Source organism: Penicillium cataractarum (genome assembly GCF_028827025.1).
Source record: "Penicillium cataractarum strain IBT 29864 chromosome Unknown utg000009l, whole genome shotgun sequence".
NCBI lineage: Eukaryota > Fungi > Ascomycota > Eurotiomycetes > Eurotiales > Aspergillaceae > Penicillium > Penicillium cataractarum.
In genome coordinates, this window is record NW_026622745.1 from 1943308 (window position 1) to 1968297 (window position 24990).

Consider the following 24990-nt stretch of genomic DNA (forward strand, 5'->3'; position numbering starts at 1 on the left):
AATCTAGTTGGTTCCTGAAGAAATGAATTGAAAAACATCGGAATTGAATGCTATGAATCTATATCTAGTCTCCACAATGCTAGAATTAATTACCAGTAGCCGTCGAAGTTCTCTCCGAAACACTCCCTTGTGTCCGAAGGACCGACGAACCAGGCACAAACTTGTCTTTAATCTTGAAGATATCCGACAAGACCTGTTCCTCCTTCATATTCGGGTCCTTACCATAGCCACCACCTCCAGGTGTGTAGACAATGATATGATCACCAGCGCTCATCTGCGTCGTGGCCTTACCACCCATACTAATAGACCTACTCGTCCCATCAGGATACTTCCTCAGCCAGATATTGACACCTCTCTTCCCCTCCTCACCACCAGCCATACCGTAGGGCGCAATCACGCGCCTTTCTGACAAGATTGATACCTGCATTGGTAACCGGAACTCAATGTCGCGGATGCACCCATCGCCACCACGGTGTCGACCGGCACCGCCGCTACCCTTCCGAATAGAGAATTCGTGAAGGACAACCGGATAGCGTCGTTCGAAGGTCTCGGGGTCTGAGATGCGGGTGTTGGTGATGTGCGTGTGAACGCCGCTCTCGCCATCCCAGTCTGCGCCGGCACCAGAGCCGCCGGCGATTGTCTCGTAATAGCCAAAGCCCTTGGTGACTACCCCGGTAACGGGGTCAGTGCCGCCGTAGCCAAAAGTCAAGTTGTTGCAGGTTCCTTGCGAAGCCGCGGCTGCACGGAATGCCTTGAAGATTAAGTCCACGATTCTTTGGGACGTCTCGACATTAGAACCCACGGTGGCTGCTTTGAGGGATGGAGATAGGAGGGTATTAGGGGGGCAGATCAATTTGATGGGCTTGAGACAGCCCTGGTTGAGTGGGATATCGGATGAGATCATTGATCGAAGGCAATACTGTAAGCGTGTCAGATATCTTTGATGAGGAAGATTTTTAGAGTGGAAACATGTCTCAACTTACCATGATTCCAGAGTACATGATAGCTGGCGGGCAGTTCAAGTTACCAAAGTGCTCAGGCCCAGTTCCGGTGAAATCGAATACCGCATCTCCACTCTCCTCAATCGTGATTTTCAGAGCCAGAGGGGTTCCATCATCGATGTAATCAATGGCTTCCAAGGGCTGCCCTTGGAACTTCTGAGCAATAACCTTGAGAAGATCGCGTGTAGACTGGCTAGCATTGTCTTGAATCGCCTGCATGTAATATTGGACCACAGGCCAAGTGTATTCCTTGATCAATGACTTGATCAGGTGGATGCCCTTGTTATTTGAAGCAATCGCAGCTTTGAGATCAGCGATATTATCGCGGAGAGTGCGAGTGCCACTTGAACCAGGGTATGACGCCGGGATATCGACCAAAACTTCGATCAAGCCCGGTTCGTCAAATTCGCCCTCCTTGACGATCTTGAAGGATTCAACAGCGGCTCCTTCTTGCCAGAGCTCTGTGGAGTGTGGGGGCATGGAGCCTGGCTGGATGCCTCCAATGTCTGCATGGTGACCTCTGTTGGCGACGAAGAACAGGACTTTTGTGGGATTCTCGTCATCGTCAAATACAGGTGTTGTGACGGTCAAATCAGGTAAATGGGTGCCGCCCGCACTAGGGTGGTTGCTCAGAAGTACATCACCGGGTTTCAACTCGCCGGGTTTGTAACGACGAGCTTGATAAGCAATCGCATAGCTCATTGAACCCAGATGGCCGGGAATATGAGGTGCATTGGCCACCAGACTGCCATCTCCTGAAAAGACAGCGCAAGAGTAGTCTAACCTCTCCTTAATGTTCACTGAAATTGAGGTCTTCTGCATGGTCTGTCCCATCTGCTCTGCAACGCTCATGAAACGGTGACCAAAGACACTGAGCTGTACGGGATCGACGGCATCAGTGCTAATCTCAGGCTTCTCCGTTCCCGAGATCTCAATCACAACGTGCTCTAGTAGAATGATAGCTTCGCTAGCCGGGTCGACGATGATCGTTTGAGTCTTGTCAATAACCATAGCAGGACCGCTGATGCGAGTACCAGGTGAAAGGCCCTTGAGCGAGTAAAGGCCAACCTCAACCCAACCACACTGTTCAAAGTAGACCTCAATCTTTCGCTCTGGCTGGATTGGGGTGGAAGGAGGGGAATCGACAAGCTTCTTAAGTTCTGCGCATGGGCTTGAAAGGGTCACATCCATACCCTTGCCGATACTTCGCACTCGAACATCGTCGATCAAAATCTCTCGCGGCTGTGTGAATCCAAACTCCTGCTGATGACGAGCGGCAAATGCATTTCCAAAGTCCTCGAAGTTGTTGGTCTCTGGCTTGGCAATCATCAGTGCCGTGTCGCTTCCTTGATAACGCATATTCAAGAAAAGCTCGTGGCGAATCTGGGACTCTGAGAAGCCCTGAGAAATGAGGCCTGCCACACCAGCCTCTTTAAGTCTGGAAAACCTCCCTTCGAGCCTGGGAATAACTTCCACGTTGAAAGATGTTGCATCGGGCTCTTGATTCTCAACGACCACGTCGGCAAGGGCCATTCCGTAGGCGGATAAGATACTCGAGTAACGAGGAATAAGCGCTCGGCGAATTCCAAGATCCCTCGCAATAGCAACCGCGTGCTGTCCACCAGCTCCACCGAAGCAGCAAAGGTTGTGAGCAGCAGTCTCAAATCCGCGGCCCTCACTCAACGTTCGGATAGGGCGAGTCATAGTTGCATTCGCGATTGAGAGGAATCCCACCGCCACTTCCTCCGGCGTGAGCTGTGACGAGCCATCTTTCTCGGCATTAATGACTGCTGTGAGTGCCGTAAATTTCTCTTTGACGACGTTCAAGTCAAGGGGCATCGGGAAGTATTCGGGAATAACACGGCCGAGGAAGAAATTGGCGTCCGTCACGGTCAATGGTCCGCCTCGCCCGTAGCATGCTGGGCCAGGATGGGCTCCGGCGCTATGAGGGCCAACTTTAAACAGACCATTCTCCCAGAAGAGCATCGATCCACCTCCTGCGGCCACTGTGTTGATGTCAAGCTGTGGAGTCTGGATAGTCACTTGGGCAATAGTGCTTTCAAAGATGTGCTCCAGGGTTCCGGCAAACCTGGCCACGTCGGTGCTAGTACCGCCCACTAAATATTTGTCAGTATTGAGAGGCTTGTATCGGGGCCTGTGATAACCCATGTCTCTAAAGTGTCACAACTTACTATCAAACGCCAAAACGGGCGTTCCATCCTCTGCATCATAGCACGTTCGAGACATGCCGACCACGCCGCCAGCTGGTCCACTTAGCACGCCGCGAAGGCCAGAGAAATTCGCAATCGAGGTCAATCCGCCATCAGACTGATTGACAAAGACTTTTCTCGCATTATCATCTTCGAGTCCGCCCTTGAACCCCTTCCTAAATCCATCCAAGTACTTCTCAGTCATAGGCGAGAGATAAGCATCAGCAACGGCTGACTGACTGCGAGGCACAATTTTCGCCATAGCTTGTAGTTCCGACGAGACTGTAACTCTGAAGCCAAGCTCCCGAGCAATCTTTGCGACGGCAGTCTCGTGCTCTTGGAACGTATATGAGTGCATAAGTGCGAGGGCCACAGAGCGATAGCCTCGGTCCCAAAGTGAAAGCAGGTCTTTTCGAACTGCTTCCAGATCTGGAGCGCGTAGTACTCGGACAACTTCCCCTGTCAGACCAATCTGCAGCTCCGGGTCAGAATCCACGTCGATCGTCTTAGGCTCTGGATCCTCTGAAAAGCCTTCAATCGTAACTCTCTCGTCAATCTCGACCACGGCCTCGTATAGTTGAGTCAACCGCTGTACTGAGAGATCGAAGATATTAGGTCGAGCCTGGTTTCCAATCTTGAGAAGATCACGGAATCCCTTGGTAATAAGCAGGGCGACTCTCTCGCCTTTGCGTTCGAGTAATGCGTTCGTGGCAACTGTAGTACCCATTCGGATGGACTCGACAGGCTCGAGATCCAAAAGTGTACCTCGGGGAATGACTCTGCCACTGGCAATCTCCAGGATTTGTCGGATACATTCTGTAGGCGCATCATCGTATTCATCGGGTGATACGGAAAGAACTTTGAAGATGATATCAGTATGGTGGCCGGGGATTTGGGCCCAGGCGTCTGTGAAAGTGCCACCGCGGTCGATGGCGATTCGAATGCCAGCCTGTGACATGGTGTTGTGTTATGAAGACTCTAGGTAAATGAATGAATGTGGTTTAGATATCAATCTATCAGCCAGGGGATTGAGCTGTTTATAGTAGTTCAACTTCCATGGGACAGGAAGATACGGTCGGAGAGTACTCCGCATGATCCGTCCGGCAACAGCACGTCTTCCGCAATTCTAGATTGACAGACTGCATCTGTGTCCATCATTACCAATCCGCTTTGGACTTCCACTCTCCACTCGGTAAGTCGGTCGCGCAGCCGGTCGCAATAGATTGCCTATCGGCAAGTGCAGCCCGAAACCGATTGCGACCCCGCACGCCGGGACTGCAATGCCGACTGATAGCATCGATAACTCTGCGGGGGGCATGTCTTCTCAAGAAGCAATAGATCACTCCGAAATGTAGGATATGTAGGCAGTACGTAAATCCAAATAGAAGCCCATCCACTCCCGGCTGGTGTAGACAGCCATAATGGCCGAAAAGCCCTCCGTCCTCCTAATTGAGTCCAGCGTTCAGCACATCGACCATCCCCGACGGCAAGCCCTTTCAGAAAATGTCAACTTCCTGATCTATGACTGTTCGTCTGTCGACGAGTTCATTCATCGGCTGCAGCCTGGTGGCACATACAGCAATATCACCGCTATCATCCGAACAGGTTGGCTTAAAGCCGGACCGTATGCATCACACCTAGTCTTCACCAACAAATCTATTGTGCACTACCCTCCAAGCCTGAAACTCATCTGCTGCAGTGGACACGGCTATGATGCAGCCGATATCGAAGCATTAACTGCGCGGGGGATCTGGTACTGCAATACACCCAATGCGTGTACAGAGGCTGTTGCCAACACGGGACTATCTCTCGTGCTGGAGAGCTTCCGATATCTGAGCTATGCACAGTGGTGTGCCCGGTTTGATTGGCAGAAGAGTCGAGAACTTGGGACCAAAGCTGTTGATCCAGCTGGTATGGTGTTGGGGGTCATTGGTATGGGCGACATTGGGATTGCGATTGCGCAAAAATGCGAGGCTGCGCTGGGGATGAAAATTGCGTATCAGGGTCCACGCAGAAAGCCTGATGCGGAGGCGAAGCTTAAGGGGGGTGCTCAGTACTATCTGGATCTGCTCGAGATGCTCTCCGTCGTTGATTGTGTGGTAGTTGCCGCACCTTATACCCCAAGCACGCATCATCTGCTCTCGCAACGGGAGTTCCGGGCCGCCAAAAAGACCGGCCTTCGAGTGGTCAATATTGCTCGCGGAAAGATTATCGATGAAGAGGCTCTGGTATCTGCGCTAGAAGCAGGCCAGGTCGTTGGGATCGGGCTTGATGTTCATGAGAATGAGCCAAAAGTCCATGACAAGCTAAGGGAGAACTGGATGGTCACTTTGTTACCACATATTGCGGTATGCTCGGACACGAGTTGGGCCAACTTTGAAGCAGGAAATTGGAGCAATCTCGAATCTTTCCTGGAGAGTGGCAAGCCGGAGACACCAGTAAATCAAGTGTGAAAAGCTAAGAAATATGGATATGGGAAACAAATACAAACATTAGACAATTTCAAAGTACCTAGAAAAAGGAAGCGAATTGCAGTCAAGATCTCTTCAATTCAAAATCAGATAAATTGCATTGCCCCATATTCGCGTACTCCAAACACTCCGTTTCTATCAATCGTAAAGTAGGGGGTATCATATGGCATCAAAATGGAAACCCAAATGCACAAACATCAAAAAGCAAATGAAACGGAGAAATTGCAGTGATCGGACCAATTACAGTCTGCGTACACCAATCCGGGCCTTTGGCTTGGTCCCGGTAGCCTTGCGTGCACCTCCACCGACCTTTTTGGTAACCTTGGAAGGCTGTTTGCCCTTCAAGGGAGAGGTCGAGGGGGCAGGGAGAGTCGGATTCTGTCCTGAGGTCAGGGAACTGACGCTATTGCCAGGTATCGCAGCTTGCATCTCGGGTCTCTCCTTTAAGCCCACAAAGCCAGATTCACGGTTCTCCTTTCCGTTGTATCTAGTTCGGTCCGGGACATCCTCGTAGATCTGGACATCCTCACGCAAGCGGAAAGGGGTGTTGCTTCCCTTGCTCAAGGTGAGCTTGGAGGACTTGCGCTTCGGGGAGGGAGATTGCCGCGAATGGATGAAATTGGCGGTAATGTTTCGGTCCGAGGGAGACATCTGAGGGGGTTCTTCCTCAGAGTCCGAGTCGACAGCCATCAAATCCGCATCAGGGTCATCGGGATATGAGGTGGAGATGATAGAGAGTGGGCGCTTGCCGAGTGCGTTTTTGCGCGGGCTGAGAGGTGGGGTCTCGACCGGGGTGGGAGAGAGAGAAGGGTCGTTCTCCTTGGATGAATTAGCAAGGCTCTCATTATCGCTGTCGACCATAGCATCATCGTTCTCGTTGTTCTCTGGTAGTGTAGACTGAGAGGGCTCAGCGACAGCATGTGCCAGATGGCTATCTGGCTGGTTCATTCTGCGGACTGTCTTCTTGGGGATGCTCGACTGCAGACGCGGCTGTTTTCTTGGGCGAGGGTTTTGCGAATCGTCCGTGTCGGATGGAATCGAGCCAGGATCTTCGCCTCGATACTTGGCTTCTTTCACAGCACCTTGCAGAGTAGCTGGAATCGGCGCATGGATCGAGGTCCTCAGCTTGGCTTGGTGGGCAAATTCATCATAGTCCTCTCTGAGGAGCGTTCCGGCAGTTGCGTTGAGGGCCGAGTCTGGGTTGGGATGAATGAGAAGGCAGGAGATGGTCTATGACGAGAGGGAAGACGGGGTTAGCTAAAGTGATCCGGAACGTTCTATCTGGTCTAGGGAAAAGCCCGGGGAAGGTGAGACTTTTGAGATTGCAAGACTTACAACGAGAACGTCGCGCAGAGTCAGGTTAGACTGCCAGTCCTTCTTGAGGGTATCCACACAGACTGCGCCCGTGTGCTCCTCCACATTCGGGTGCCAGATTTTGGTGCGGAAGGTAGCCTTGGGTGGTCTATTGGGATAATCCTCTGGCATCTTCAAATGCAGTCGCCACAAGCCATCCGCATACGGAGTGCCTCGTGGGCCTGTGATGAGCACATTCAATTGGGTCAAGTCATCCGCAGCGGCGAAGCGCCCATCACCCGGTGGGAAGAGGTAGTACGGGGGAAGCTTATCACCATGGAGGGCAGCATGGTCTGCAGCCAACCGGCGCAAGTTGGAGACCTACACGGTAGTGTCAGTACTATGAAGCCTTACTTGCGCTCTTGATACTTCGCAGTGGCCAGGATGGATAGAGATCCAGATCTGGGACTTACCATGATGGCAGGTTGTGATGGTGATGATGGTGGAGTAGCTCAAAGCAAAGCAAAACAGTTGGTTACTTCGTCGACGGGTTGTTTGGATCCGCTAATCCCGAAGCGGTGAGGCGGTGACGCGTTGTGACGCGAGCGCGTCTACTAATTACATTTCCTAATTTGGTGTTTTCGCGTCAGCATTGTGCAGCTTGATAATTGTATGATAGTCTACTCCCTACCTAAACGCTAGGGGGTGTTGATCATAATTTGAAATATAAGCTAGGAGGTGATTCGAAATCTACCTCAAAATACCAAAAGAGAGGCAGTTAACGCGTATCTCCCTAGACTTTTTTTCTGGTCACGATATTCAGACTTCTAGCTGGACGGCAAACTAACCGATAATATTAGGACTATGTAGTGGAGCGAGATAGCTCTGTGTTGTCCGGTTGACAAAAGCTTTAAGAAACGCCATTTGTAAACATCTGCAACTATAGACACTAGCTTTTAACAATCATCCATGCGTCTTAGCAAAGCTTGGACAGGCTACACTCCAGGCCGCGCATAGCATACCTACCATTCAAGCTCAATGAGACCACTACTAATGGTGATCATATTGGATCTTGATATAGTATATATGATAGGCCTTTAAGAGCCATTGGATCTAATAAGTGACCCCGATTAGAGCAACTTGTGTTAAGAGCCCAGATCACATGCTGAAGTAAATTGAAATTCGTAGCTCCATGTAGAGACCTAAGGCCAGCAGACCAGCATGCATATTTCTTGCTGTTCCTACATTAATTGATGGATGACGACCTTGTCAACGTCTCTTGACCATTCGTTCTTGACAATCAACATGTGAAATCGAGTATTCGAGGAGTGTCAGTCTGTCCGACCTTATATTTACCAAAAGAATTAAGCCTAGCTAATCATGATCAGGAACAGGATGTGAAATAAAAAAAAATGTAATGATAAATGGGGTAAACGGATGCGCCATGGGTATGCTGTCCGATTGACGAAGCAGATAAAAGCAAATACATATTGGACCCCAAAAGAGATGGGCCAAATTACAGAGATCCCCGAATATTAAGCGCGAAGCAGAAACAAAAACCTTGGCTAGCATTTTCATGTCCCTCGTCCCATGGACTGCCCAATCTTGAAAAGAATTGGCAAGCCCGCATACTCCTCATGACTATTCTCTCTCTTCGCTGAGCATGGAATCCATGTCAAAGTATTTGCAGGAAAATGGATTCTTAGCACCAGGAGAAGATCAAAGAGTCACCCAGCGTGGTTAACTTGTTAAGCTGCTTACAGAGCGAAAGCAGCCAGGGCAGCCAGACCGGCCAGACCCATGGGGCCAGCAGTGGCCATGGCAGCACCACCGGTGGAGGAGGAGCTGGAGGCAGTGCTGGAGGAGGAGCCCGAGGAAGAGCCCGAGGAAGAGGAAGACGAGCCAGTCTCGGTGGAGGTGCTGGTTCCAGTGGCAGTGCCAGTGGTCTTGGCAGAAGAGGTGAAGCCGCTGGAGGCAGAAGCGCTGCCGCTAGAGGTGGCACTGTTGGTGGCAGGAGTAACCACGGGGGAGGACAGGCCAGCGGGGATAGAAGCAGCGGCCTGCTGCGAGGTCACGACCGAGGGCTGGGAGGTGACGACGGAGGGCTGGCCGGTGACAACGCCGAGGGAGTTGGTCTCGGTCAGGTATTGGGTGGCAGGGTTGCCCTATTACCATGAGAGTTAGTATCTGTTGGGCAGCGGAGGGCATTTCCAATGATCAATCCTAGGTCTCATAGGATGGAATCATACGTACCTCGCTGGAGCTGGAGGAGTCGGCGGCGATGGCACCCATAGCCAGGGCCGAGAGGGAGGCGACGGTGAAGGAGGCACGCATTTTGATGGTGTTGGTTGAGTAAAGATTACTTGGATAGAGATGTTATGGAGATGCGGAGGTAGAGAGAAGAAACGAAAGTCACGGCGAGCAAAGCGAGCGTCGGCGGGATATTAATTAAAGAGGCTGGTTGTCTAGGGAAACAAAACAAGAAAATATACTGGAAACAGGGAAGATGGGGGGAACTAGGAGGCTTGTCTTATATCTGTTTGGATCCTCCTCCAGTTGTGGTCCGTACACAAGCACTGACACGCCATCAGCCATCCTCAGCCATCAGGGCTGAATGCTAGCCAATAGGACCAGCTAACGGGAAGAAAATAAGTGGAAATGATTGGAAAAGAGGAGAAAATCGACGAAAACAGTGGGTCTGTCTGGGCAGGAATCGATTTTAGCGGCGTTAGATCTGCAAGGTCTGGCGACGGTTTCTATTTTCGTGAGTCTCCGGGGTCACACCGGCTGGCTGCCATGCAGCAACGCTGTCGTAAGCTGTTTTGCTTGTCCTCGTTACGTACGGTACAGTCATAGTTATATTATTATATCCTTAGATATACTTTACAGAGTAGATTGATACTTACAGTGATGCCTTGATTCTAAATACGCCAGCCTAGGTGAATGAAAAAACAGTCTCGTTCTCCGACTCTTCCATTTTTGATTCTCAAGTTTAGTATCCTACCGGGTCCACACACCCTGTCATTTTATTACAACGCACGGCCATTCGGAGCCTCCTACGTACAGGGCGTGGCCATATCATACGAAACAAGTATTTGGTCAATTGATGGGGACTTAATTAAGAGAGGGTCCAGCTCCAAGGCCGTCCTTGGAGCATCCCGTCTTTGCTTCTTTCCCCCTGAAGAAGAGCAGGGATGATACATAATTACATGTCCACTATTGATAGTAGAAGTGGTAGTACGGAGTACGTACATAGAAATAATAGGAGGTGAGATAGGATAGTCGAGAGATCATAAGCATAGTAAGCTTAGCATGTATGAAGCATTCGTATTAAATAAAACAGCCTCAAGTACTACGTACAGTGCAGAGTACAGTACATGCAGAAGAGTCCATGGTTCCAGGCTGCAAACACCTCGCGAATGTATACCCTTTGGAGTGTGGAGGAGACTATCTTCTGTACACTTCGGCGCGAGGCGCCGAAAGTCTACATCGAGTCCACTCGGCTAGCACCAAATCCACGCCTGGGGAAAAACAGAAATGGGCGGATCGACCTTTTCCCTTGGCGGACCGCGTGGCGGCCTACGCAGTCCCTTGTCGAGTTGCCGAAGTCATAAGAACAACCAAACTTCCTGGCTACCACCATGCCATCAATTGCCTTTTTTTATCTTCTCTTTGTTTCTCGTCTCTTTACAGCCAGGTTGCTTTTCACATTATCCTTGTCACTCTCGGATCTGGTTTCCCCAATGGCCGTTTCCAAGGCAGCGGTGCCGTTCGACGTGGCGTATCGGGTGAGACCGCCAAGAACGCAACACTAAGACTAGCTTGGGACGCGGATCGCCCGACAAGGTGAGACATCAACTTTGCCGGCTATGATTAGTTGCCTATCACTATACTCGGAGTGGCTATGGTGAGTCGTGAGTCGTGACGGAATGGATAATGAGGAGTCAGGCCTCTGCAAGGCAATGCACCTAGGACAGATCGTTTCGGTGTTGGGTTTCAATGGTGCCATTTTGGCTCTTATTGTGTTTTGGTTCGTACCCGAGTATACAAACCTTGTACTGTGTGCTTTGATGTAGCCCCAAAACTAAAATACACGCCGTACATATGCAAGGTCCCCTCTGGTACTGAACCTACTCCTCATCGCATCCACGGGTCAGAATCAACAAGAATAGTAACAGTCATGAGAAATCATAAACAAGTGCCGGGAACAGTTCTCTGGCCTAGGCCTACATTACCAGATCACACGGAATGAAGTGGATCTCTTCTCACGGGAAAGATCCGTCTTGTCAGCCCATTTCCTTACCTCGAGATGGATTGTGTGGGACATGGACATGGACCTAATGCTAGGGAAAGCATACTACGGCATGTCCTCCATACTTCGTAGACCCTCTTTACAGACTATGTACACCCTGTCGCCCGCATAATGATTATATAGCTACATTTCTACCCTCTATATTGAATACCTTCATGCTCTCAGAAGCCAAGACTCGGCTCCAGGAAACAAGACAACAACAGCTACAAAACTCTCGCCAACCCCGTCCCTGCGGTTTCGCCACAAATTCCGATGTGGACGAGGCGTCGCAAACTGGAACATTGTGAATCCCCGCGGTGGACTCGAAATCCATGATGCACTTCGTACGGGGTACTTCGCAGTCGCTTCCTAGTCCCTGCAGGGCACAACGAGTTCTAAGCTTGAGTGCATCGTGGTAGAAACGGTCCGTCGTCTGGCCTGCTGTCTGTGCGACGCAGAACGCGTATATTGTGCTTAGCTTGGTGAGACGGGGGATGGATACCGTAGCAAAGAGAGTATATACATACAATGTGTGTATAAGCTGTAGTAGGCAAGGCCATAGCTCTTCAGTCCTACAATTCATATGAGTGACTACTCTAGAAGATCCTAGCCATCATATGCCCGAGCTTCTTCTATATGCTATAGTTAGCACATTACATATTGCACAAGGAGCTACGGCAAAGAGAAACGAACAAAGCTCAAAGAAATAAGCAATGCATTAAGCTGCGAGGCGTGATTCGCCCCGTTAGCCGTCGACGCATGATCCTTGCTTGCCGGCAGATCTTTATTTCCTCCCAATGCTTGCCACGGACGGCGATCGATGCCGCTGAATGGTGCCATTTCGCGACGTGTTGCAATAATAGCTATTATGTTGTTGATCACATGCAGACTGTCAATATCAGATGTGGCCACCGGTCTCGACTGTCTACGGGTCACCTCCAAGAGTTGCAAGATCACCGCTCGGCCCATTGAATACGTCGGCTGATGCAACAGCTGCAGTGCAGACCGAGGAGGTATACACGGCCCCGTACAAACCAGCAAGTCTCCATCGATAGCGCCATTGATCAGGGGACAGAACGGACAGAGCGGGCGAGGTTAAAAGATTGCCATATATACTGATCAGCAGCGACAGTTCCCAGCGCGGAAAGTATCGATTGAGGCTCCCTCACAGAAATAGTAATGTCTATAATACAAAAATGCGACGCCACGGTACATCCGCAGCATTATGACACCTCTATCGCCATAATCACTGCTTGTTCACCACATCCTTTTCCCGAATCCAATCCGCAAACTCCTTCCGCTTAGCCTATCAAGTAGAGTCGAGTTAGCATTGCTCATCATAGAATACTGTGTGATGTCGACATCAGGTGCAATTGCCAGTCCAAGAAGGCATGGAACAACAACAGAAGAGACTTTAGCAAGAGAAGAAAAGGAAGAGGCATATCTTACCCGGATATCCCAGAACCCATGGCGTTCCTCCAAGCTCAGATACGGGTTCCGAGCACCTCCTTCCCGCTCAATCTCACCCGCCCAGTCGCGCCAGCTAATCGGCTTCAGCTTCTCCGCACCAAGAACCAGTCCAACGGAGACAATGACGACGGCAACCAGGACCTCGACGATGATATCTTGCGGGAGGGCGGTGGAGGAGGAGAGGCGGGCGTTGCTGAAGAGCACGGTGTGTTCGTGGGCGGAGTAGCCTCTGCAGGTTCAACAGCTTGTTAGCTTATCCATCTCCAGACAAAAGTTTAGGGGTTACCAGTCGTAGAGGGAAACGTACGCGTGGGCCAGCAGGACCAGGCCGAACAGTGTGACGAGGCGCGAGAGGAAGCTCATGGTGGTGAGGTGGTCAATTTGGGAGGGTGTTGCGAAGCAGTGACGTATCCGGGGGGTGGACAGGTTTTGGATCCTGCAGTCAATTAAAGATAAAGATGAAGATGGCAGGATAGGCCAAGGGATTGATCAATAGCTGTGGAGATGTAGACCTGGGGTCCCGGATCGCTCTTCATGGGAGTCCGGACGGTCTCTGGATTGTCCGCGGTGTGATTACCTAATCATGTGCATTTCGGGCCTGGGGAAAGCTGGAGTCGAGCTATCCAGTCAAGACCTTCCAGGCACTGCTACGGGAATAATAAAACACCTTGTTGATAACTGGCATGCTCCATTCAGTAGTATTACTTGGATTTTCCTTGTACTGTAACCGAAAGCTCTTGTCATCCTGTTTAGCACTGCCAGCGATCGAACAATGGCCGTTATGCTCAGAATATATATCTTACCTACAGTGATCTGCTGGGATCGACCTTAACCTAGTGATGTAGATGATATATACTTCGAGACAATTTGGACTAGGAGTACCTCAATTATCATAATTAACCCCCATGATCGATCACGATGAACTCCATACCCACCAAATTGCTATGGGAACGGACGCGAAGGGTTGCCATCAGGGTAGCCCCGCGCCGGAACCTGCTAGAAAAAAATCTCTACCCCGCCATCGTGGCACAATGGCCCAACCTTACAGCTGTCATCTTGGACGATCTCAGCAAAGAAAAACCTTATAGCTAGGTTCAATAAATGGAGAAAAAACAATTGGTCATGAAAATTTTTAATTTTTTCATCAGACCAGCCATTATCAGACTGGATTCTAGGTTCGTTACTATTTGGGGGTTCCTAAGACATCAAAAATTCCATCATCACGCCATTGCCACATTGCAGAATGGACATCATTTACAGCTTCTGCATGGCAGCAATGTCGGTGGACTGGACGTGGTCCTCATCCTCCTCGATCTGAGCCTGGAGAGCATCGGTGGAGACCTTCTCGTCCTCGACGACCAGGTTGATCTGGAGCTTCTTGATACCGAAGCCGACGGCGACCAGCTTGGAGGCACCCCAGACGAGACCGTCCATCTCGATGGCACGGACGTTCTCCTCCATGACCTTGAGGTCGGTCTCATCGTCTGCGCGAGTAAGTTAGTATTAGGGCCATTGTAAAAACAAATTCGGTGAAAACTCATACCCCAGGGCTTGACCTCGAGGGTCACCAGAGACTTAGCAGCGGGCTTGGGGCCCTTGGCGGCCTTCTTGGCCTTGTACTCCTCGAGACGCTTGTTGCGCTCAGCAACGACATCGGCATCCTCCTCCTCAGAGTCGGAACCGAAGAGGTCCTCCTCCTCCTCGTCCTCCTCGGGCTTGTCCTTGGGGTTGGAGGGGAGCTCGGTGGACTCGGGGCCGTAGGCAGTGAAGGCCTTGGAGGAGTCACCGGGGAGGGTGGAGAACTCGCTCTCGTAAGAGGCGATGTGCTTGTACCAGCGGGCAACGTGGGGGAACTTGGCAGCGTCGGGGCCGGCGCTGAAGGCCTTGAAGGTCACAACATCGGCCTGGCTGGGGGCATCGCTATCGAGAACAGTCAGTATATAATGTCCCCGACGGCAAGTTCCATGACAAGACAAGATTATCAAGATTGCAATAAAGATCAGAGACGCGATTGCTCGCAATTGGATGTAGTCACACAGCGGGGTCTTAAGCCGCCTCCTAAACACGGACCAATTTTTTCTCATCATAACAGCAAGGGGGGGATCAAGGCACAACACTGAGTGAGTTGAACACAAAAGAAAAAAGAAGAAGCAAAATACCATCAAACAATAACAGAGGGCGGAAATCTCTTACCCAACGATGTAGCTGCGGGTGGCCAGGTAGTTGTTGGCCACTGAGGCAACAGTCAGTCCATGAGCTCAGGAGATAATGGCGAGGGAATGCCTACGAGTCAGGCCGGCATCAGAGACGAAGTCGGTGAAACCCATTGTGAATGTGGTTTATGTGATTTTTGGGGGTGAAGTGGTTGGTAGAGAGGAAAAGGGGGGAAAGGAAGAAAACAAAGTGGGAGGGAGACCGAGGGGTAAAGGTTTTTTTTTCCCGTTTAAATTGGGCGCCAGCATACCACGTGACTCGAGTCGTGACGGAGCTTGGTCCAGTTGCTGCGGAGCTGCCGCCGCTGGGGAACCACTGAGAGTCTTCGTGGTGGAGCTTTCGAGAAGCATCGCGATGAGCCCGCCGGTGCAGCTATTAAAGCTGCGACCAGCGTCTACCCGACGGAGGGTCCTTCCCGCCTGTACACATCGTCATCATAATTATGGCGGCCCGAATCGCTCTCAACTCGCGCACTCGGCTGCTGCGCACACCTACCTTACCTACTTCCTCCCGACTACTCTCTACGACTACGCGCTCGTCGTTACTCTCTCGGACTGCGGCACCGCTCCTAACACCTACTGCGAGACCTACTTCGGCCATCTCGGTTCGCCACTATGCTAATGGTCGACCACACCCTCCGGGCGGTACTCACCGCATGAACATGAGCCCGGAGGCTGAGAAGCCTGCGCTGGAACAATTCGGTGTGGATTTGACGGAGAAGGCGAAAGCTGGAAAGCTGGACCCAGTTATTGGCAGAGACGCAGAGATTCATCGCACAATCCAGATTCTGTCTCGACGAACCAAAAACAACCCTGTCTTGATTGGTGCAGCTGGTACTGGTAAGACTGCCGTGTTGGAAGGTCTGGCGCAGCGTATCGTGCAAGGAGATGTCCCCGAAAGCATCAAGAACAAGCGCGTGATTAGCCTCGACTTGGGATCTCTGATCGCGGGTGCCAAGTTCCGCGGTGACTTCGAGGAGCGTCTGAAGTCCGTCCTGAAGGAGGTGGAAGACGCCGAAGGCAAGGTCATTCTCTTCATCGACGAGCTGCACACACTGCTAGGACTGGGCAAGGCTGAGGGCAGTATCGACGCTAGCAATCTGCTCAAGCCTGCTCTGTCCCGGGGTGAGCTTCAATGCTGCGGTGCTACGACTCTCAACGAGTACCGACTGATCGAGAAGGATGTTGCGCTGGCTCGCCGATTCCAGCCCATCCTGGTCGGTGAACCGTCCGTTGCCTCCACCATCTCCATCCTCCGCGGAATCAAGAACAAATACGAAGTCCATCACGGTGTCCGAATCACCGATGGTGCCTTGGTCGCCGCTGCTACCTACAGCAATCGTTATATCACCGATCGTTTCCTCCCCGACAAGGCCATTGATCTGGTCGACGAAGCCGCATCGGCCCTCCGTCTGCAGCAAGAATCCAAGCCCGACGCGATTCGCGAGCTGGAGCGCGATATCACTACAATTCAAATTGAGCTCGAGTCCCTTCGCAAAGAGACTGACGTGAGTAGCCGCGAACGTCGCGACAAGCTCCAGGAAGACTTGAAGACCAAGCAGGATGAGGTTGGCAAGTTGACCGAGGTTTGGGAGAAGGAAAAGGCCGAGATTGATACAATCAAGCGTACCAAGGAGGATCTGGAACGCGCTCGCTTCGAACTCGAGCAAGCCCAGCGTGAAGGCAACTTCGCAAAAGCTGGCGAGCTCAGATATTCGACCATTCCCGCCATGGAAGCCAAATTGCCCAAAGAGGGATCAGAGCAGGAGGCTGAAAAGCAAAGCCTCATCCATGATTCCGTGACCGCTGACGACATTGGCAATGTTGTGTCCCGAACAACTGGCATTCCCGTCAACAAACTGATGGCAGGGGAAGTCGAGAAGCTGATTCACATGGAGGATACTCTCCGGCAATCAGTCCGTGGACAAGATGAAGCGCTCTCTGCCGTGGCCAACGCGGTGCGCATGCAGAGAGCTGGCCTTAGTGGCGAAAACCGGCCATTGGCTTCATTCATGTTCCTTGGTCCAACGGGTGTGGGTAAAACTGAGCTCTGCAAGAAAATGGCCGAGTTCCTCTTCTCCACTGAGACTGCAGTTGTGCGATTCGATATGAGCGAGTTCCAAGAGAAACACACCATCAGTCGCCTGATCGGTTCCCCCGCTGGATATGTCGGATACGACGATGCTGGCCAGCTCACCGAAGCAGTGCGACGCAAACCATATGCTGTTCTCCTGTTCGATGAATTTGAAAAGGCTCATCGGGATATCTCGGCTCTGCTGTTGCAGGTCCTTGATGAAGGCTTCCTTACTGATGCACAGGGCCACAAGGTTGATTTCAGGAACACTCTGATTGTCCTGACTTCGAACCTTGGTGCTGAGATTCTGGTCGGAGCCGACCCGCTGCACTCTTACAAGGATACTGGTGGTGCTGAGCTTTCACCAGACATCAAGAAGGCCGTATTGGATGTTGTCCAGGGCGCCTACCCTCCCGAATTCCTGAACCGCATCGACGAGTTTATCATCTTCAAGCGGCTCTCGAAGGAAGCACTGCGGGATATTGTGGATATCAGACTTAAGGAACTTCAAGGACGTCTGGACAGCCGCCGGATGACCCTGGAGGTAGACAACGAGATCAAAGACTGGCTGTGCGAGAAGGGATACGATCCCAAGTTCGGTGCTCGCCCTCTCAACCGGTTGATCGCCAAGGAGATCGGAAACCGGCTGGCCGACAAGATCATCCGTGGCGAGGTCACCTCTGGCCAGACTGCCCGTGTCTCCCTCAATGAAGACAAGTCTGGCTTGGTTGTTACGACTGAAGGAAAGCAGGAAGAAGCATAATTCGGAAACATTCAACGGTATTAATCAGGGCATATGAGCTTGGTGTTTTTGGGTTTGATTTATATTGCATTCGAGATTGTGTCTCACTCCTGTCATCATTATGTATAATATTGCAACTCCAATCTACTGTACAATAATGCAATGCAGCTCGTCCATGTATATCATGGTCTTCCTACTGTAGTTTGTAATCGTGCTGTCTTGAGGCTCGACAACGTGACCTGCTCAACGTCGCCTCTTCTGTCCACACCCCATCCTGTCCTCTGATACTCGGCATTTTCTCCCAATCCGACAAAATGGGTTCATCGCAAAAGAAGTACCGCTCATCAGCTGCCTTTCGACATCCGCCCATCACACCAGGTTCGTCTGGCTCGAAGACTCGCAATGCAACTCGGGCAGCGAGCCGCGCATCTACAAACCCAAGGAGCTCGTTCCCACTGCCAGCACCATCGGCAACAAGACAGTTGCGAACGCCTTATCAGACAACAGATACTGCAAATGAGGCACAGCAATACGATTCTGGCGAGGATGATTTGGGCCATGTCATTGCTGCCATTGACCTGAAGGATTACGGCACGGTGGGATGTGCCTACTACTCTGCGGAGGAGGAGAAACTATACCTGCTTGGAGACAGTCGGTCCGGAGGAATGGAAGCAATTGATGCCTGTACATTTAATCCAATCAATACCAGATATCGCAAACTACTGACTGCTCGACTAGTGATTCTTCAAATCAAGCCTACGGTCATTTTGACGCCCTCCCGAGTCGAGATCCCCAGTGCACGGGGCCGAGAGCAGAGTCTGGCTCATGACAATGGTAGAGACTACCACTCCTATGCGGACAGCGACGGAGGCTAACTCACTACTGTAGATTCCTCGTCTTATTTACCTTATCAGGTGGACGTCCGCCCAAACCAAGAATTCAGCTTCTCCAACGCTCAAATCAGTTTGGTCGCCTTGGACATGTCATCGTCTCACGAGGAACGGATCCGTTTTTTTGTCCCAAGTAGTGGCCTAACTGGCCCAGAGGAGGTCAATCCTGAAGACATGGGCTTCTCACTACATGAGGGAAGACTTTTGCACGTATCCAGCTCCGTCGATATGGATAACCCAGTGTCGATTGGATGTGCGGGTGCTGTTCTTACCCATCTACAAAGGCGTCGAGCGACAGCTACGCGAATAGGGCCCCTGGATGACTGTCCGTTCAAGGTTCAATCTTTGGAGATGTTCAGTCTCCAGGATTCCATGTAAGCAATGGGAGGATTGACGGCGTCAATGGTACCTCTCGCTAACCTTCTGTCTCACGATCAGGTGGATCAGTAGCAACACGTTCTTGTCACTCCAGATCATACAATCCGAGGCTCACCCAAACATGTTCAATCAGGGTCCCGGCACCAAATCAGCCTCAGGAAAAGAGGGTCTCTCGGTATATGGCTTGTTTCATCGATTCGCATACACCCCTCAAGGCAAAGCCAAACTCAAACAGATCTTTTTCCGCCCAAGTCTGGACATTTCCTCAATCCGACAACGACATGATTTTATTGGGGTCTTCTCCCGGCCCGATAATCTGGCGGCTCTGGAGAAGATTACAAAGGGCCTAAAGAATATCAAGAATCTTCGGCCAGTGATGATCAATCTGCGGAAAGGGATCAGTACTGGGAGTGCGAAGATGACGGGATTCAAAGCTACCGTGTGGGCAAGCTTGTTAGCTGTATGTATCCTCACACGCTATAATTCTCCACTACTGACACCGCGCTTTAGTTTGCATTTTACTCAATCGACATTCATGATGCTCTTCGGGAGGTCTCGGGTGCCAACATCTTGCCCTTGCAGACAAAGGTTGAAGATCCAGTGCCAAGTTTTGAGGGTAGAAAAACTGACAAAGTGTAGGCTCTCCAAGTGTTTGAGGCAGCACAACTCTATCGCGTGGGACGGATGATCCAAGAGATAGTAGGAATCCACTACCTAATTATCCCGAACCAAAGACTAACCTGTGTAGGTCGACATTGACAACTCAGAAGAGCAAGGCAGAACCGTCGTTAAGCAGGGTCTTGATCGAGAGCTTGATAGAATGAAAGATCGATACGATGGTCTGAACAGTCTTCTCAAAAATGTCGCCATCGACATTGCCACGACGATTCCGGAGCAGCTGGACATCGATGTGAACGTTATCTACTTTCCGCAACTCGGATTCAACATCGCTATCCCACTCAATGATCGAGGCCAGGCAGCCTACTCTGGTTCTGGTGAAGACTGGGAGCTGGTGTTCATCACAGAGACGCGAGCGTATTTCAAAGACTTTCGAATGCGGGAGCTCGATGACAAACTGGGAGATATCTATGGGCTTATATGCGGTAAGAATTCGGTTTAGTCAATGGGAAAGAGCGGTATCTGAGTGACATGTATTCTCCAGAGAAAGAGATTGAGATCGTTTACGATATGGCTCAGAGGATTCTCCAATATGAGAACGTGCTCGTGGAGGCGTCCGATGTCTGCGGAGAGCTCGACAGGTATTTCCTGCTCCGGGGAGTATGTTATCATCTAATACTGACCAGCAAATAGCCTCCTTGCTCTCACACAGGCAGCTAGCTTTTATAAGTTGAGTCGACCACGAATGGTACTCGAGAATGTTGTCAGGATCAAAGGAGGCCGGTAGGAGGACTCACTCATTTCATTAGGATTTTCTTGGTTCTAACACATTGCAGTCACATACTGCAAGAGTTGACGGTGTCTTCATATGTTCCAAACAATTCTCTGCTCATGGGTGGACGCCAAACCCAGGCAGACAATTCAACTGCATCGTCACAGGTGACCCCGGCTCCCAGCATGCTATTACTGACCGGTCCAAACTACTCTGGCAAAAGTGTTTACATGAAGCAGGTGAGTGGCAGTCTTGATGGTAGCCTTGGACTATCATTTAACCGTTTTCCAGGTTGCTCTTATCGTCTATCTGGCGCAGATCGGGAGGTACGTCAAGTCCAAGTTCTCCCCAACCCACTGAATTGAACTAAGCCGCCATAGCTTTGTGCCTGCAGAGAGTGCAGAGTTGGGAATCACCGATAAGATCCTGACGAAGATCAATACCCAGGAAAGTGTGTCAAAGGTATGTTGTTTGAAATGTCACATCTGGGCTCTAGTAAAGGAGAAACTAATTTGCTTTTAGATACAAAGTACCTTCATGAGCGATCTGCAGCAAATCTCACTTTGCCTGAGACAAGTGACTGGCCGAAGCCTGGTCCTCATTGATGAGTTCGGGAAAGGAACAAATGAGAGCGGTACAAACTGTCTTGATAATTCTCAATAGATTGCGCATAAAGTCTCTAGGCTAATGAATTCAGATGGTATTGGACTCGCTTGTGGTGTCCTCGAGCATTTACTCAGTCTCGAGGACCCTCCAAAGGTGATCGCAGCCACACACTTCCACGAGATATTCGAGAATGACTTCCTCCCACTTCGACCTGAACTTCAACTGGGCCACATGGAGGTTAAAGTCTGCGAGGAGTCACGAGAGGTGGAAGACCAGGTCACATATCTTTACAAGTTTGTTCCCCCGTTCAATTTCGTCGTAACCCAGCTAATACAGACACCACAGCTTTCGTCTTGGTCGAAGCAACAAGAGTTACGGCACTATGTATGACTCGCTTTCATCCTCTGTGCTAAGATGGGATTGGCTGACAACGACATAGTTGCGCTGCAATCAACGGAATCGATGCGGCTATCGTTGCTCGCGCGAATGAGATTGCATTACTAGCAGCCCGAGGCGAGAACTTGATCGCTGCATGTGCAGTTTTATCCCCCGAGGAGATTCAGAACCTTCAAGAAGCGGTAGGAATGTGGCTTTCTGAAAGTCAAGTAGTGATCATGGACTGATTGATTCGAAATGGTAGAATCTCCTCGCCAGAAATTTCCTGGAGCTCGACCTCTCGAAAGATGACGAATCGGGACAAGATACCAAAACAGCACTCGAGGCATTATTTATGACGCCGGCGTGAGAGATCGCACCTCGAGGAGGAGAATGACTCTTTTTGAAATATCTTATCGGTGCTCAGACACGCCGTCATCATCCGGATTTGATTAGCATACGCTAGAGACAAAGACTTGAAGCAGGTGCTCAACTGATCACTCCAGCTTACCCCAGACTTCTACACCTGATGTATCTCTGTGGAATTGTGGGCTGGGATCCCAATGAGGGCGGCTCAATCCTCGCTCTCTTTTCTTATCTTCATGTATCTTACCTCCGCCAAGTATGGTTCATATGGATAACTAGGTCAAGTTGAGGTTCAATCTATCGTCTTACCCTCTGGAATAGTGTCCCTATCCCCCCATCTAGATCTTACAAGCGATCTGCGCGCCTAGGGACCCGTTCCGGGTAGGTCTAGCAGAATAACTGCGTCACTAAGCAGCTTAATCTTCTTTATTTAACGACGTTAAGAAGGGGACTCCCTCTAAACCCCCTATTCGCTACGCTAGTATAGCCTAGGGGGGGGGACGCCCCCCCCCCTCCTTAGAACCCCCCTAGTTATGCTAGTCGCTTTACTTTCGCTAAGTAGTAGAAGTATAGTAGTTAAAGTAGAAGGGATAGTAGTAAATCGACTAACTAATCGACTAACTAATCTACTAACTAATCTACTAACTAATCTACTAACTAACTATAGAGGTAGTAGGGATAGTAGGGATACCTTAATACCTAAATTCTAAGGTTCTTAAAAATACTATATAGTATTGTCACATGACTCACGTGACCTCACGTGATTCTGAAATCGAACTGACCAATCAGATCGCACCAAGCCTCTAGTTTCGTAGTATATTGCTCCGCTGCGCTCCGCGATCAACCACTCATCAGATAAACTGGACGAAAAAGTAAAAGCAGGCCCTGACTATATTACGGTACTTGAACAAGGAGCGTCTTCAAAAGCGTGAAATTGGACTTTATATACACATCAAATGCCTGTGCCTCTCTCATGGACAGTAAACGCCGTAGTAACAACAAGAAGATTTTATCCGTAAAACAAAGACCTGTAACCAGTCCCAAAGTCCCATCTTTAGAACTTAACACTCTTAACCAGGTTCTTCTTAATACCCGTAAGCTCACCACCATATCCACCACGGGCCTCGCCACCCTTATAGACCTGGCGAATACTGCCGAGCTTCTTCTTCTTCTCCTCGTACTTCTTGCGCTTCTTGACACGCGGGTTGCGTGCATCCTTGCTGCGCTTCGGCGTAAGACCCTTGTTCTTCTCGATCTGGTATGTGATGGCACGCTTGCCGTCAGGTCCAATGTCCTCTTGGATCTCCACATGGCCACCTTCGCGGGCGGCGGCGGCGTATGCGTCGGCACGGGCCTTCTTGTCGTCCTTGCGTTGCTTGGAGCGAGCAGCGACCATGTCGTAGTATTCGTCCTCGTCGGTACCAGACTGGTTGCCTCCGCTGCGAAGTTCCTTGCGAACACGGTGGTCCTCTTCGTCACTATCGCCGCCCAGTTCTTCACCAATGTCTGGTCGTTGACGACCACGCTTCTCAGCTTCGGCGTTAAGACGGGCTTGGCGATCCTTGAGACGTTCACGGTAAGGAATATCAGCGTCACCACCGGCATTTTGACCAGCAGTTTGGCGCTTGTTGGCCTTCTGGGCGATTTGGGAGGTGTAGAAGCGGAGCGAGCGTTTCTGCTTGGCTTTCTCTTCAGCCTCACGTGCCGTAAGAGCACCCTCGTCACCAAAGTCTGACTCGTCATCGTCCTTGGACTTCTTAGACTTCTTCGTCTTGCGCTTCTGAGTGGGTGCCGTGACCAGATCGTCGAGATCAGCCAGGCCAGCCTCAGTCTGGCGGAGGCGCTCAGCACGACGAGCCTCGGCTTCAGCTCGTGCAATCTCAGCTGCCCGCTCAGCCCTGCTCAGCTTCTTCTTCTGCGGCACTTCCTTGACCTCCTTGGCCTTCTTCGGTTTCTTCTCGGTCTCGGTAGGTTCGGGTGAAACGATATTCACGGGTTTCTGGATAACCTCAACCACCTCCGAGATCTCCAGGTCCTTGACTGTCTCCCAAAGCTTTCGGAACTTGACCAAAGAGCCCATCACAGGGTGTTGACGGAGTTCGGCAGGGGACAGGGGCACGTGAGCGTCGGAGCCTTCAGGAGAAGAAGTGAGGAGCATAAAGTACAAGCTGATTGTACCAAGGTATGTTGACAGGGCGCGGAGCTTGACCACAGCCACTGGTGCTGGTTGGGGTTCATCGGAATCTTCACGGGGTGCCGAAGTAGCTTTCGAGGCTGCCTTCTGCAGATCCTTGTAAATAGGTTGGAGGCTGGCGAATTCCTTGGCGAGGGGCTCAAACTCGGGGTATCTTGAGCTCAAAATTTTGCGCTTTTCATCATCGTCCATATCCTCGGTGACCTCCAACTGGGGGAGAACTTCGGTGACCACGCCGTTGTCCTCTGCGTCATCCTCCGCATCCTTGCCAGACTCCATCCACTCAGACTCGTCGAAACCAAAGTCGGCCTCGTTCATGGCCTGCAGCTGCTTCTGCTGCAGCCTCTTGGCTTCCTGCTCTTCCTCCAAAGCATCTGCCTCGGTCTCGATTTGGTCGGCATTGTAGAGATCCTTCTTGGATGAGCCCCAGGCGGCGATACCCTCTTCCTCTTCATCAGATGCGGCGTCGCGAGTCTTCTTTGACAGGCCCATATCGTCATCGTCATCGTAGTCCTCTTCGTCCTCGAGATCATCTTCATCCTCGTCCACCGACTCGTAACCTAGAATCTCCTCATCGGAAGGTTGAAGTAGTTCCTCTATGGGAAGAGTCAGCAATCAACATCATCGAATGCCGTATTTGAGCAGTTATCGTACCATCCTCTGCAACTCTGCGGCGGCGCTTGGCTTCTGGGGCTTCCTCCAGCAGAATCTGGTCACGGTTGGCCTGGAACTCATCTTCGGAGTCCTCGAACCGCTCTTCAATGCTAAACTTTGATCGCAAAGGAGCATCATCTTTCTGTGCCGGGCGACCGCCCGCCTTTCTTTTCTTGCCCATGGTGAATTGTGTGTACTGTCTCACTGCTTCGACGTCGATTGATCACCGACAAAATAATTTTTTGGAGCGGCGCTCACCGCCCGCGCAGAAGCTGCGGGTCGGTGTTTGTCCAGTTTGCAGCGATAAAGTGGTGAGTATTGGAAATACGGAAATATTACAGCTCCTCATGGAATATTCTACGGGGTTGGTAT

At 50.9% G+C, this 24990-nt stretch overlaps 9 protein-coding genes across 9 annotated transcripts; 3 read left to right on the plus strand and 6 right to left on the minus strand.

Annotated features, from left to right (window-relative positions):
- Window positions 1-85: 85 nt before the first annotated feature.
- On the minus strand, window positions 86-4169 carry N7496_011301 (uncharacterized protein; the record flags this gene model as incomplete). Its single annotated transcript, XM_056704214.1, has 3 exons — window positions 86-919; window positions 984-3118; window positions 3194-4169. The coding sequence occupies 3 exons, from the start codon at window positions 4167-4169 to the stop codon at window positions 86-88; spliced, it is 3945 nt and encodes a 1314-aa protein (XP_056550174.1).
- A 463-nt stretch (window positions 4170-4632) lies between these two features.
- On the plus strand, window positions 4633-5664 carry N7496_011302 (D-mandelate dehydrogenase-like dehydrogenase; the record flags this gene model as incomplete). The annotated part of the gene is made up of 1 exon (XM_056704215.1): window positions 4633-5664. The coding sequence occupies one exon, from the start codon at window positions 4633-4635 to the stop codon at window positions 5662-5664; it is 1032 nt and encodes a 343-aa protein (XP_056550175.1).
- Window positions 5665-5922: 258 nt separating this feature from the next.
- N7496_011303 (putative ubiquitin conjugating enzyme E2) lies at window positions 5923-7451 on the minus strand (the record flags this gene model as incomplete). The annotated part of the gene is made up of 3 exons (XM_056704216.1): window positions 5923-6912; window positions 7018-7356; window positions 7449-7451. The coding sequence occupies 3 exons, from the start codon at window positions 7449-7451 to the stop codon at window positions 5923-5925; spliced, it is 1332 nt and encodes a 443-aa protein (XP_056550176.1).
- A 1287-nt stretch (window positions 7452-8738) lies between these two features.
- N7496_011304 (uncharacterized protein) lies at window positions 8739-9309 on the minus strand (the record flags this gene model as incomplete). The annotated part of the gene is made up of 2 exons (XM_056704217.1): window positions 8739-9140; window positions 9229-9309. Coding segments are annotated over 2 exons (483 nt in total), but the record flags the coding sequence as incomplete, so codon positions are not given.
- Window positions 9310-12512: 3203 nt separating this feature from the next.
- On the minus strand, window positions 12513-13099 carry N7496_011305 (membrane magnesium transporter family protein; the record flags this gene model as incomplete). Its single annotated transcript, XM_056704218.1, has 3 exons — window positions 12513-12572; window positions 12716-12965; window positions 13044-13099. 3 exons carry the CDS (start codon window positions 13097-13099, stop codon window positions 12513-12515), a joined length of 366 nt encoding a protein of 121 aa, XP_056550178.1.
- Window positions 13100-13990: 891 nt separating this feature from the next.
- N7496_011306 (translation elongation factor 1 subunit beta) lies at window positions 13991-15063 on the minus strand (the record flags this gene model as incomplete). Its single annotated transcript, XM_056704219.1, has 4 exons — window positions 13991-14220; window positions 14280-14656; window positions 14930-14969; window positions 15024-15063. The coding sequence occupies 4 exons, from the start codon at window positions 15061-15063 to the stop codon at window positions 13991-13993; spliced, it is 687 nt and encodes a 228-aa protein (XP_056550179.1).
- A 329-nt stretch (window positions 15064-15392) lies between these two features.
- Window positions 15393-17786, plus strand: hsp78 (chaperone ATPase HSP78; the record flags this gene model as incomplete). Its single annotated transcript, XM_056704220.1, has 1 exon — window positions 15393-17786. The coding sequence occupies one exon, from the start codon at window positions 15393-15395 to the stop codon at window positions 17784-17786; it is 2394 nt and encodes a 797-aa protein (XP_056550180.1).
- Window positions 17787-18079: 293 nt separating this feature from the next.
- On the plus strand, window positions 18080-21774 carry N7496_011308 (MutS family protein MSH5; the record flags this gene model as incomplete). The annotated part of the gene is made up of 17 exons (XM_056704221.1): window positions 18080-18449; window positions 18504-18599; window positions 18654-19029; window positions 19094-19493; window positions 19544-19621; window positions 19673-19732; window positions 19782-20136; window positions 20196-20292; window positions 20345-20434; window positions 20488-20662; window positions 20715-20749; window positions 20804-20885; window positions 20946-21057; window positions 21121-21322; window positions 21375-21413; window positions 21469-21607; window positions 21670-21774. The coding sequence occupies 17 exons, from the start codon at window positions 18080-18082 to the stop codon at window positions 21772-21774; spliced, it is 2811 nt and encodes a 936-aa protein (XP_056550181.1).
- A 1050-nt stretch (window positions 21775-22824) lies between these two features.
- N7496_011309 (something about silencing 10 family protein) lies at window positions 22825-24799 on the minus strand (the record flags this gene model as incomplete). Its single annotated transcript, XM_056704222.1, has 2 exons — window positions 22825-24560; window positions 24619-24799. The coding sequence occupies 2 exons, from the start codon at window positions 24797-24799 to the stop codon at window positions 22825-22827; spliced, it is 1917 nt and encodes a 638-aa protein (XP_056550182.1).
- Window positions 24800-24990: the final 191 nt, after the last annotated feature.